Raw genomic sequence first — 12,264 nt, 5'->3', positions numbered from 1 at the left:
TAAGTGGGATCCCTTCGTGGTCGTGAGTGGCTTGCCTTCCAGCCCTGTTTCTGGCTTCTGAATCCGCACACCGGTTCTGATTTTATGATGGGCCTCTTTCTGCAGCCTGTGATGGTCGATTAACAGACTCTAGAAATGAAGCGGCCAGATAAAAAGTGCCAGTGTGTACATCCCCTTTAAGTTGCCTTGTTGCCTGATTTTGAGTTGTTACAGTCAGCAACTACTGAGGGCAGCATTTGGTTGGCTTGGTGAATGCAGAGTAAAGGCTTTAGTCCCAAAACACAGATCCTGTGAATATGGAAGAGCAGATTTAGTCCTAGATGCCTCGTGAGATAGGTAGTGCTCCTACCTAGCAAATCTTGGCTTAACTTAAAGATCTCTACTGGCTCCCCGTGCTTCCAGGTACAGTACTCAAATGATGAAAAGATGGTCAAGGTAAAGTGTGCCGTCGAGTCAGTGTCGACTCCTGGCAACCACAGAGCCCTGTGGGTTTTTTTTGGTAGAATACAGGAGGGGTTGACCATTGCAGTATGAGATGATGCCTTTCAGCATCTTCCTATATCGCTGCGATCTCCCCTCCTCACTTGACCCAACCGTAGCCAAATCATGCAAGCTCCTCCCCACCACCTAGTTTTCTAAAAATGGTAACTAAGAAGAGCATCACAAAGGATGAGGAGCTTGAGGCTCCCACTCAAGCACTGGGCAGGTGACTGCTAGGTAGGGCAGAGCCTTTTCAGTAGAGGCCCCCGAACTTGTCGCATGAGGTCCTGCACCTTTTTATTTTTCATGCAACAAGTTAAGACTCTTTCTGTCGGGGTGTAGCTTCCATTGGACAAGGGGGGACGATTGCATCTGGACCCACAGGGTTTGAGAGGCCCCCAAACATGGGCATAGGGTCCATTGGACAAGGGTGCCTTGCAGCTGGGGCGTGCGTGCTCTTTCTGAGCATGATGAGAAGAGGTGAAGCCTGCTGATCTGGGCTTCCTTTCTCCTCCCCTGCCACCCTGCGTTTCCTCCTCCTAGGCAGCGGCCTGCCCCTCGCCACCCTTGGAGTTTCTGGCCGCAGCAGCCATGCTGCCTGGCCTCGCTCCTCTGCTGCCACCCTCAGGGGAGGACAGTGGCCCCTGGTGGCCCCACGCCTGGTCCAGCTTCACGCTGGCGCTGCTGCTGGCCACCCTCCCACGCTGCACAGAAGGTGAGCCAGCAAAGGGGAAGGCTTGCAGGGGGAGGGTTAGGTTGCCCTGCCCCTTGCGCCTGACTTTGTGCAAGCAACAGAGGCCCCATAGCTCCGATTTGTCCCCTAGCCACTGGTAACCGCTCTACACCCCTGCTTTCTATGCTTTATATCCCATCATCCTTGGCCATAATGGCCAAAGGGAGTTGTAGTCCAACAACGTCCAGGGACTCCAGTTTGAGAATCCCTGTACTAGATGATTTTGAAAAGGTGTGAAGTACCATGTCCCTCGCAGTGAGAAACTATTGAGCCTTTTCCCAAATACTTTTAAGATTTGTCACCTAGTAAATGGTAACCTTCAAGAATCTTTCCTGATGACTAGAGGAGCAAGGGACCCTCCCTGACGGATTTTTCATATTAGCCCCAATGCAGCCCCACAGTATCCTGTTTCCACATTGCAGATGCCACTTTGTTGGAGGGATGACTCTGTAGTTGCACCCTTAAACTCGGGATTTCTTCTAACGTTCAAAGATCTGTGTGTGTGTGTGTGTGTGTGTGTGTGTGTGTGTGTGTGTGTGTGTGTGCAGCAAGGTGGATGGATTCAATGACGACAGCAGTGTACACCACTGGCAGGCCTAAAAGGCCAAGGGGAAGACAGATCATCCTGGAGAGAATCTCTCTATGTGGTTGCTAAGAGTCGACACCGACTTGACGGCACTTGATCAATCAGTCATATATATAATTGTTTGTTTATTCGATTTCTATACCGCCCTTCCAAAAATGGCTCGGGGCAGTTTACACAGAGGAATAATAAATAAATAAGATGGATCCCTGACCCCAAGTGGCTCACATTCTAAAAAGAAACATAAGATAGACACCAGCAACAGTCACTGGATGTCCTATGCTGGGGGTGGAGAGGGCCAGTTACTCTCCCCCTGCTAAATAAAGAGAATCGCCATGTTAAAAGGTGCCTCTTTGCCAAGTTAGCAATATATATTTAGTGTGTGTGTACATACTAGAAGGGCCTTCAAAGTCTCCTGCAGCTTTCACATACTATGAAATATTGGCCAGCTGAGAGCTTCATGCCTCTGACCGAGTGGGCACTCTTCCATGAAAGCATCTGCCATAGTAAATCTGTTAGTCTTTAAGGTGCCACAAGAATTCTGTGCCATTCCCACTTTTGTTTAATTGGTGGACTGAGGCACAGGGTCTTTAAGAAACTGTTGAAGACCCATCTTTTGAAGAGAGGCATTTTAATATTTTAGCTATTACTAATATCTGGTGGGTTTTAAACTTGTTTTTAACTTGTAATTTTAAATTTTGGTTTAAACTGAGACTTGTCTTTAGTTTTGATGTTATCATTTGTATATACATGTATTTGCGAGTGTATTGTGTTTGCTGACTTTGTTAGCCACCTCGAGAAGTCGTGTAGTGGAGGGGCAGGGTATAAATAAATGAAAGCCGTTGTGTATGCCAGGGGTTCTCAAACTTGGGTCCCCAGATGTTGCTGGCCTACAGCTCCCATCACCCCCCCACCACAGTGGTCTTTAGCCATTGTGGCTGGGGATGATGGGAGTGGTAGTCCAACAACATCTGAGGACCCAAGTTTGAGAACCCCTGGTGTATGCAGTTCACTGTACTGTATTTGGTGGGTTCCATTTTCCTTCCTCCATGGGTGGGATCTTCCCTCCCGGTTTGTTTTTAATCAGTTGGATGGAGGCACAAGAAAACTACTTTGTTTAGACGCTACTCACCGTGGAAATAAGTGCAAGATACGAGCCGTTGGTTGGCAGCAGGGAAGGGGAGAGGAGGACATTCTCAAGCTGTGTCTGTGCATCAAAATCCCAAGTCAGTCTTCTTCACTGTAAGGCCTGGGGGCCAGTGGCAGCCCCCGTCAGCCCTAAGTGTGGCCCGGTGACTACTGTTTATTGGGTCTGTGTGAAGCTTTGGCTGAATCTGGCTGCTCTGCACTAGTCAGGATGAGCATAATCCAACTCATGCTAGTCTCTTTTTTTCCCTTCAGCAGAGGATAAATCCGATTCGGCAGCCACGGCAGCAGCATTGAATTGGACCCCATCTGGCTTCGGAAGCATTAACATGTCGGTGGAAATCAATGGCACAATCTATGCTGGTGAGAAAGCAACGGGAAAAGGGAAGGGGACGTGGGGGGAGGCGGCAGGGGCAGGATCTTTGGAATGAGCCACTAAATCTTAAAATCGGTCAGCCACCTCACTTGGCTACTGTGTCCTCTTGTGCTCTTCCTTCTCCTTGGGCCCGGGGTGGCCGGGGCTGGGGGGAGGGAGTCCGTAGAGCATGCCACAAAAGAATCCTGGGACTCCACTCATAACTATAGTAGCAGCAATTTCTAGGGGAATTGGCAGTCCTAAAGCAGATGGCCATGTTGCTCGTACTCCCCACTTTCTGGCGCATCCTTAAATGGCCAGGGTTGCCAACTTTTGTAGTGGTTAGGACTGCCAGTGGCCAATCAGGCAGCCATGGATTTGATCTGCCCTCCACTGAGGGCAGTTTCTTGCCTGTCTCAGTTTCTTGCAAACGAGACCCAAGGTTGCGTATTTCAATTTACCACTTTTCAATTGGAAAAAGAGTGGCTTGTGGAGCAAAAGAGAAGAAGGATCCTCATCCCGGAAGGGTTCACGATCCCAATTGATTTGGGCCAGCTGTTCTCCCTTTGCTAAATGCCATTTTCAAAGGTGCCTCTCTGCCCAGTGAGCAGGGGGCATATAGGATGAGAGAAGAAGCTTGGAGAGGTTCTTCTCTTAACTTAGAGAGATACACTTTGCTCTGCCTTTACTCAGGATTCAGGGGGAGGCCAGGGAGAATGTCCCATTTCCACCTATTAGCAATACCAGATCTTCTTTCCCTCCCTTCTGTGGCCAAGTGTGTTTGAGATTGGCCTTAGTTGCCACTTGGAGGAACAGCTCATGTGACCAGCCTCCATCTGAGCCAACTTGAAACGACTGATCTGAAAGCTCTCTAGGCACTGAGACAGCCCTTACTGTCCTCGGTTCTCCTAACCAGGTAACCCGTGTCGGAGATTCTCCACCCTGGGTGGTGTTGGGCTGCAACTCCCTTCGTCGCCAAAGGCCATTGGTGCTGGGGATGGTGGGAGCTGAAGTCCAGCAACATCTGGGGACTCAAGTTTGAAAACCTCTGTTGCATTCCAAGCCCAGATGCACCCTAGAGCTCTATGAACTGCATGGATCTGTTGGTTCCCTTGTTGCCGTCCTCCGGATGCCGTTTCCTGGAGGGCTGAGCTGCTTCTCTTGGCCTGCTAACCAGTATTCCTAGGGAATCCCAGATGTTGTAGACTACAGCTCCCAGAATCCCTAGCTGCAGCAGGCTTTGGCAGAGGATGCTGGGAGTTGTAGTCAACAGCATCTGGGATTTTCTGTTGGAGGGAACACTGCTGCTAACACTCCTCCCCTGTCTCTGCCCTCCAGGAGTCCTGTTTGCCCAGAAGCCGGTTGTCCACCTCATTGCCGGATCCAGCACACAGAGCACTGGCGGCAGCAGCAGCAGCAGCTCCCACTGTTCCCCCAGCCCCACGTCCTCCAGGGGCACCCCCAGTGTTGAGCCTTCGACCAGCTGGTCTCTCTGAGGGGGAAGCGGGTGGCTCTCTCGGGCCTGGGGCGGCTCCTCTAGGCTGGAAAGGAGCCCACCGCCGGCCTCGTCTTGAGGAACCCGCTCTTGCCATTGGCCAGCACTGGAGGACCGCGGCACCCTTGCCGGCAGCGTTCCCACCAGGATGTTCTCGCTGTCCGTCTAGCCTTTCTTCAGGTCTTGCTGTGTCCCTGGTGGTGAAGGGGGGGTGCGATGAGGGAAGGGGGGACACAGGGCGTGTTTCAATCAGGGATTCTCTTGAGTGGCCGTGCGTTTGTAGATGACTGAGCATTGCCATGGTAGCAAAAGGCATGGGGCAGAAACCCGTTTTCCAAATCAGAAGCCCAAAGGACTTTCTTAACATGACTGCAGTGTGTTGACAATCCTACCCCCAGAGGCGGGGGGGAACGTGGCCCTCTCTTTTTCTTTCATACACCCACACCCTTTCATTCTCCTCTGCAGCTCGTGTGTGTGTGTGTGTGTGCGCGCACACACACCTCTCTCACCCTCTACTAATCCCCCTGTGCATTGTTAGTGTGTGAATCTCAGCTTGCCACTTCCCTAGGCTGCATCTCCTCTGCATCTCCTCCCTCTGGAGAATGTTGGCAGCATGAAACTTACTTCATCTGCAGCATGAAGTGGTTTCACTCAGAGGCCGGGCAAGCCTTGCGTTGAGCAGAACAAGAGTGCCCTGGGCTGGCTGTTCTCCGTGCCTCGGCTGTCACAGAGGGCTGCAGGGGGGCCCCTCCAGGGCCGAGTGCCTACCTCTGTTGGGCCTTCCTCTTGACATTAAGCTGTGAAATTCCTTTGCTCCTTTCTCTCTCTGGGTGTTTTTCCTGCCTGCCAAAAAGGGAGCGGGGAAAGGTGGCTTGAGATTCCCAAGAAGGGGCAGGCTTCTCCCTATCTTTCCAAGCCCCTCTGTCCCTCAGAAACATAACAGGGGACTGAAGGTGGTGGTGGCTTGAAGGAACAAGGCATCCCTGCAACTCGGCCTCTGTTCACTCACTGGCTGAATACTTGTCCTTTTAGCTGGTGGCCCAGAATCTTCTGCAGCCTGAACCCCTGTCTGTGTAGCCTGTGGGAAAGGAAATAGCCACTCGCCGAGTATTTATGGAGATGCCATTGGAGCCCCATAAGCCCGAGGCTTCCAGGGAACTGCAAGCCGTTTTGGTTTCTCTTTCCATAGACATGTTCTTCTGCTTTTTAACTGCCCCCCCCCCAACATTCATTCATTTCTTCTCTCTCCCTCTCGTGCCTTCCTTGAACCCAACAAACGTTTGCTCATTCCTCACTGAATCCACCCCCCCCCACTTCGTCCATTGGCTCAGCAAGCCGTCTCTTTGCTTCAGGGATCTGCCTCCCTCTCGCACCCTGGCGATCTCAGTTATCATACAGATCTGTGTTGGCTTCTCCTGAGCAGATGAAATACCTCAGAAATATGTACTTATTGCTGTGTTTTTTTTCTCTTCTGGAAGGATTTGTGTATGTTAAAGCTTCTTTTTATATGTCTTGTTGACTGCTTTTATTTTTATTTTATATATATATATATATATATATATATATATATAGTAGCACCAAAGACACACCAAAACGAAACAAAACAACGCCCTGAGTGAAGGATCAGAAAGCTTGGATGTCTTTAGTATTGCATAGAAGCACTTGGAATAAGGTGTCTCAGGCATGGGGTGAAAGATGGTGGTGACTGCAAGTTGATTCCTCAGGCAGGCTCATCTCACATGCTCTCTTCCTCCGCCCCCTCCCTTTTTTTAGAAGGGTTTGAGCTTTGGATTTTCAAAGTAACTCAGGTTAGATGCATCCCAGCACACTGCTTGCCTTCCAGTTTTTATTCCTCAGCACGCTTGAAGTAAAATAGGGATGAGCATTTGATCAGCAAAAAAAGATTTGGTTAATTGGTCATAAGAACCTGAGAACCTTGCTGGATCAGACCCATGCCCATCAAATCCAGCATCCTGTTTCACACAGTGGCCTACCAGATGCCCCTGGGAAGCCCACAGGCAAGAGATGAGGGCGTGCCTTCTCTCTTGATGTTGCTCCCCTGCAGCTGGGATGCAGAGCATCATGTTTCTGCGGCTGGAGGTGACCTATAGCCACCAGACTAGTAGTCATTGATAGATTTGTCCTCCATGAATTTGTCTAAATCTCTCTTAAAGCCACCCAAGCTGGTGGCCATCACCACATCCTGTGGCAGAGAATATCATCTATGAATTATGTGCTGTGTGAAAAAGTACTTCCTTTGGTTGGTCCTAAATTTCCCAGCCTTGAGTTTCATGGGATGACCCCTGGTTCTAATGTTGTGAGAGAGGGAGAAAAATTTCTCCCTGTCCACTTCCTCCACTCCATGCATAATTTTATACACCTCTATCATGTCTCCCTGTAGCTGCCTCTTTTCCAAACTAGAATACCTCAGATGCTATAGCCTTGCCTTATAAGGAAGGTGCTCCAGGCCCCTGGTCATCTTGGTTGCCCCTTTCTGCACCTTTCCCAGTTCTACAATGTCCTTAAGGTACCAGAACTGTACACAGAACTCCAAATGTGGGCACACCATAGATTTGTATAAGGCTATTATAATATTCACATGTTTATTTTCAGTCCCTTTCCTAGTGATCCCTAGCAATGGAATTTGCCTTTTTTATCACTGCCACGCACTGAGTCAACACTTTAAATGAACGGTCCACCATGACCCCAAGATCTCCCTCCTGGTCAGTCACCGATAGCCCAGCTCCCTTCAGAGTATATCTGAAATTGCCCCAATATGCATCTCTTTACACTTGCTCACACTGAACCGCGGTTGGAGAGATCCTTTTGGAGTTCCTCACAATCTCTTCTGGATTTCACTACCCTAAATAGTTTAGTGTCATCTGCAAATTTGGCCACTTTGCTGCTTACCCCAACTTCTAGATGATTTATGATCAAGTTAAAAAGTTCTGGCCCCCATACCAGTCCTTCTAGGTCTCATTGTAAATGGAGGTCAGCGGCCAGCTGCTAGGCCAGATCTGATGCAATCTTATCTATCTGTCTCCTGGAAGAGCAGCAGGAATAGAGAATGTAGGAGAGGCCAGAATGGAAATCAAAGTAACTGAGCGGAAATTGAAGCTAATTTGGATACCTCAGTTCACACAAGGATATCTCAAGTAAATGCTACTTGTATTTGGACAAAAAGCACCCAGCCACTGTTACCCTTGGCATTCCCTGTGCCGTGACTGAAGTGTTATTGGTAAAACCCTTTGGTCGGTTTGCTCTCTGCTGGCACAGCTGGCACTGTGAGCTATTTTATTCTAGTGCAGGGGTAGGCAATCTTGTCTCTCTAGCTCAGGGGTTCTCAACGTGTGGGTCCCCAGATGTAATTGGACTTCAACTCCCATAACTCCCAACCAAAGGCCAATGGGGCTGGGGATGAAGGGAGTTGAAGTCCAATAACATCTGGGGACCCACGCGTTGAGAAACCCTGCTCTAGCTGCTGTTGGACTACAACTCTCATCATTCCCAGCCCAATTCTTGTAGTTAATTGTTGATGGGAGTTGTAGTTCAGGATCAGCTGGAGACCCAAGGTTGCCCACCCCTGTTCTAGTGGATAGGAAACTTTCAAAGGATGCACATAGCTTGAGATTTTTCACCCTAGGGCCCTCTGCCCTGTTGCTTTTAGTATTTAGCAGAATCTGAGTCCAGCGGTGCTCACCCTTGCTTCTTCAGGAATCCTCTGAAGCAGTTGGTTGGCTAAAAAGTGTTGCCTCCCCAACTACAACCAGCAGCAGCTCGTCCTAATGAGTTGGGGGGGGGGGGACAAGGCACAGCATCCCAGCGGGATGGGATGGGGGAAAGAGGTGCAACCAGGGCTGCCCCCCCCCGCTCATTAGGAGAAGCCGCTGCTGACTACAGCGCTCTAAGATGATCCAATCTGTACTGGTTAGCAAAGATCCAGCAAAGATTGCATCGATTGTGAAACTGAGCTTCTAGCAGTTGTTCTGAAGAATCCTGTTAGCCTCTTCTTCTTTGTCGTCTTCTTCTTCCTCCTCTTCTTCTTCTCCTTCCTCTTCTTCTCCTTCCTCTTCCTCTTCTTCTTCTTCCTCCTCTTCTTCTTCTTCCTCCTCTTCTTCCTCTTCCTCCTCCTCTTCTTCCTCCTCCTCCTCCTCCTCCTCCTCTTCTTCTTCTTCTTCTTCTTCTTGTAGGTTTCTAGCCCTCAAAATTTGGGAGAGATGGGAACCTTGAAGAATTGCAGTGTGGTTTCTGGGACTGCTTGACACCTTGTATAATCAATCTTGCTTCTAGACTCTGTTGGCTTCCTGGTTTCGGAACTCATGGATTCCTTCCCCCACTTCCCGTCCCATGCAGAACTCTAAGCCGTTGGCTAGAGGGGAGGGTTGCTTTCCCTGGATGTTTTTTTTTCACACCTTCCTGAGAGCAAAGATGAGTTCTTGCTGAAGTGGGTCAAATTAGACGTAAAGGTGGCAGATCTGTGAGTTTGAATTGGAGTCTGTCCCGGTGGTGTATCAACAGAAGATGAGAATCATTCGAAGTAAAAGGGGCAGGGGAAGTGAGAGAAGCTGAGCCCTCTCCAGGGCCACGTAGCCGAGGGGTTCTCCATCTTGGGCTCTCAGATCTTGTATCAGCACTTGGCTGAAAGCATCCTAGCCACCAGGGATTTAAGGCGTAAGTGGCAAAAGAGTTTTGCACCTACCACTTGCATGCCCCCTTTTGCCCTTTGAATTGCCCCTTGACATGTTGTTTTGGGCAGGCTTTCTGCAGCTCAATCTGCCACCACCAGCTCTAATTTGGCCCCGTCTTACTTGCGAATATTGCATGTTCTTGCACAGAAACTGTTTGACTCACTGAAATGGGCTCCATACTCCTAGAGCAAGGATTCCAAAGCGTGGCTCCCCAAAGGTTACCACTCCCATCACCCTTGCCATGGTGGATGATGGGTGTTGTAGTCCCAATAACAACTGGTGACCCACCCCGCTTGGGAGCCCTGACCTAGAGTATTCATGCCTGTAAGCTGCTTATGCAGCTAGACTGGAACGGGGCCGGGATGGAAGACGTTTTCTTACCCAGTTCAGGGAAAGGGTAGATATTATTGTGACTTGTAACCATATATACCTCATTAAAAAATAAGTCAGCCGCAGCGACACACTGGACCCTCCTTCTTTTCGGGGTCAACCATTTTAGACTGTGAAAACCTTCCCCCCTCCTCTTCCTTGGTTCCGGCTGCAGATTTTGGCGGACGTGTGTCGCCGTTTCTGCGGCTGGGTGCCAGGCTTTGCGGGGGACGGGTCTAGAGACCAGCAGCAGCTTATGGGTTAGCGGGGATCAAGTGTGTAGCCCCCGCTGAATCCTGCTTGTTGAACTCTGAATCTTAAAGATCTTTACTATTCAAAATATTGTATGGCACTCAGGGCTTTTGATATGACGGGAAGGGCTGTTTCTCATGCGATGGGTTTTGTTTTGCAGTGGCTTCCACCACCCCATCCCTGCACATTCAAGCACCAGACTGTGCGGGGCCTTCGCACCCAGAGGCCGGGCTTGTGAACAAGGGCACGGCCAAGAGAAAGCAAGTGCCGACCTGCCGAGACTGCAAAAGAAATCTTGTCTCCTGTCAGACCCGTGGTCCTTCTAGCTCAGTTTCGACGACTGTGCTAGCAGATAGCCAAGGTCTTGCGCAGAGGTCTTTCGCAGGCAGGGAGAGGAGATCTGGTCTTGCAGTAGTGCGCGTGAATGGTCCCCTTGGCTAAGCAGGGTCTGCCCTGGTTTGCATTTGGATGGGTGACTGCATGTGAGCACTGCACTGCGAGATATTCCCCTTAGGGGGATGGCGCCATAGCTCAGTGGTAAAGCATGTGCTTTGCAAGCAGGAGGTCCAAGGTTCAACCCCTGGCAGCATCTCCAGGCAGAGCTGGGGAAAGACTCCTGCCTGAAACCCGAGGAGCTGCTGCCAGTCAGTGTAGACAATCCTGAGCTCAATGGACCAGTGGCCTGACTTGGAATAAGTCAGCTTCCGATGTTGCTCTCTAGCCATCCTACCTGAGAGATTTATAGCTGGCAATGCCAGGGTTTGAATCGTTAGCCTGCAAGCACATGCTGTACCCCTGAGAGATGCTCGTCTCCCAACAGGCCCCCGTGCTTTCTGGTGGCACCAGCAGATTTCAGAAGAGAGATCGCTCCCATGGTCAGGGTGGTGAGAGAGAGAACGGCTCTTACAGATCAGTGCTCAGGACCCTCCCAAGTGGCTGGGATTGAGACAGTCCTTTCTTGGCTGCTGCGCCTTCCTTTCAGGCAGACTCGGAGGTGGGAGGAGGTGCTCAGACCCCAACCGCAAGCTAGTTTTTCTTAACTATTTAAAGGAAGAAATAAAAATGTGATAGCCTAGATGGTGAATAAATAAATACCTCAGACGTCTCCTTCCAGCAAGTGTTTGTATATGTTGTTGGTGGTTTTTTTTTTTCTATCTTACATGTTAATCTGAATGTTTATATTCCAATAAACTTCTACCTCTTCATACGACGGCTATGCCCATGTTCTTGGTTCATTTTGTCGGAGGCGGGGGAAACCGGATCCCCATTCCAGTCCTAGGCCCTGGGAAGTGCCCCCCCCATACCAACCCATAAAAGTGAGGAAGGCAGAGTTATTTGAAGCACTTGGGTTGAATCCCTGGGTGGGAAGAGACCCCAAAGCCCCTAGGGCAGCAGTAGGCAACCTTGGTTCTCCATAGTTGTGGCTGGGGATGAGCAGAGTTGTGGTTCAAGCAACAGCTGGAGAACCAAGGATACTGGAGAACCAAGGATACCTGCCTTATTCATTCATTCATTCATTCATTCATTTGAAGCATTTAATATACCACCCACTCCAAAGACTCTGGGCGGTGTACAGTGACATGTAAGCAAGGTAACATTAAAAATTACAATCAAAAATTACATTAAAAATTGCAAACTAAAATAGATAATGGAAAGGAAATAAAGTAAACTACAGGGCAAATGCCCGGTGGAAAAGAAAGGTCTTCAGTAAGGATTTAAAGGCCGCTAAAGAGGGGGCTAGATGACTCTGAAGGGGAAGAGAGTTCCGAAGAAGTGGGGCAGCAACCGAAAAAGCCCTTTTGCAGGTCCTAGGACTCTGAACCTCTCGAAAATCGGGGACTGACAAAAGGGCCATCCGAAGTGATCTAACTGGATGGGCGAGGATTCAGTAGGTAAACGGGCCGAGCCCCACCAGGCTTAGAAGGTAAGAACCCGGACTTTGAATTGAATTCGGAAGCAAATGGGTGACCAGTGCAGCGACTGCAGGAGAGGTGTTACCCCATCATATCTTTTGGCACCCATAAGTTGCCTTAGGGACAACCACTGCCAGAAGCCAGGCCCTACCACAGTATCCATACCACAAGTCACGAGCAGGGACCACGAAGTTTCTGCTGTCAGCCATGCATCAGGGTTGTCACATATCCTTAAGAGTCGGCTGGCTAA

The 12,264-nt window shown here is 49.8% G+C and overlaps 1 protein-coding gene across 6 annotated transcripts in view; it reads left to right on the top strand.

Annotated features, from left to right (window-relative positions):
• ARID3B (AT-rich interaction domain 3B) overlaps positions 1-11,306 on the top strand; it is a 75,933-nt gene extending 64,627 nt beyond the window's left edge. For 5 of the 6 annotated variants that reach the window (XM_053271872.1, XM_053271874.1, XM_053271870.1 and 2 more), the window contains exons 8-9: positions 3,198-3,305; positions 4,636-11,306. In XM_053271872.1, the coding sequence (XP_053127847.1) occupies positions 3,198-3,305; positions 4,636-4,793 (266 nt within the window). In that variant the 3' untranslated portion in view covers positions 4,794-11,306. The remainder of the gene's footprint in view (positions 1-3,197; positions 3,306-4,635) is intronic. The other variant, XM_053271869.1, reaches the window with a different exon arrangement.
• The last annotated feature ends 958 nt before the right edge of the window (positions 11,307-12,264 follow it).

This window comes from Hemicordylus capensis, chromosome 10 (assembly GCF_027244095.1).
Source record: "Hemicordylus capensis ecotype Gifberg chromosome 10, rHemCap1.1.pri, whole genome shotgun sequence".
NCBI classification, from domain to species: domain Eukaryota; kingdom Metazoa; phylum Chordata; class Lepidosauria; order Squamata; family Cordylidae; genus Hemicordylus; species Hemicordylus capensis.
Note: the sequence above shows the minus strand (reverse complement) of the source record. Positions and strands in the feature narration are given on the sequence as shown.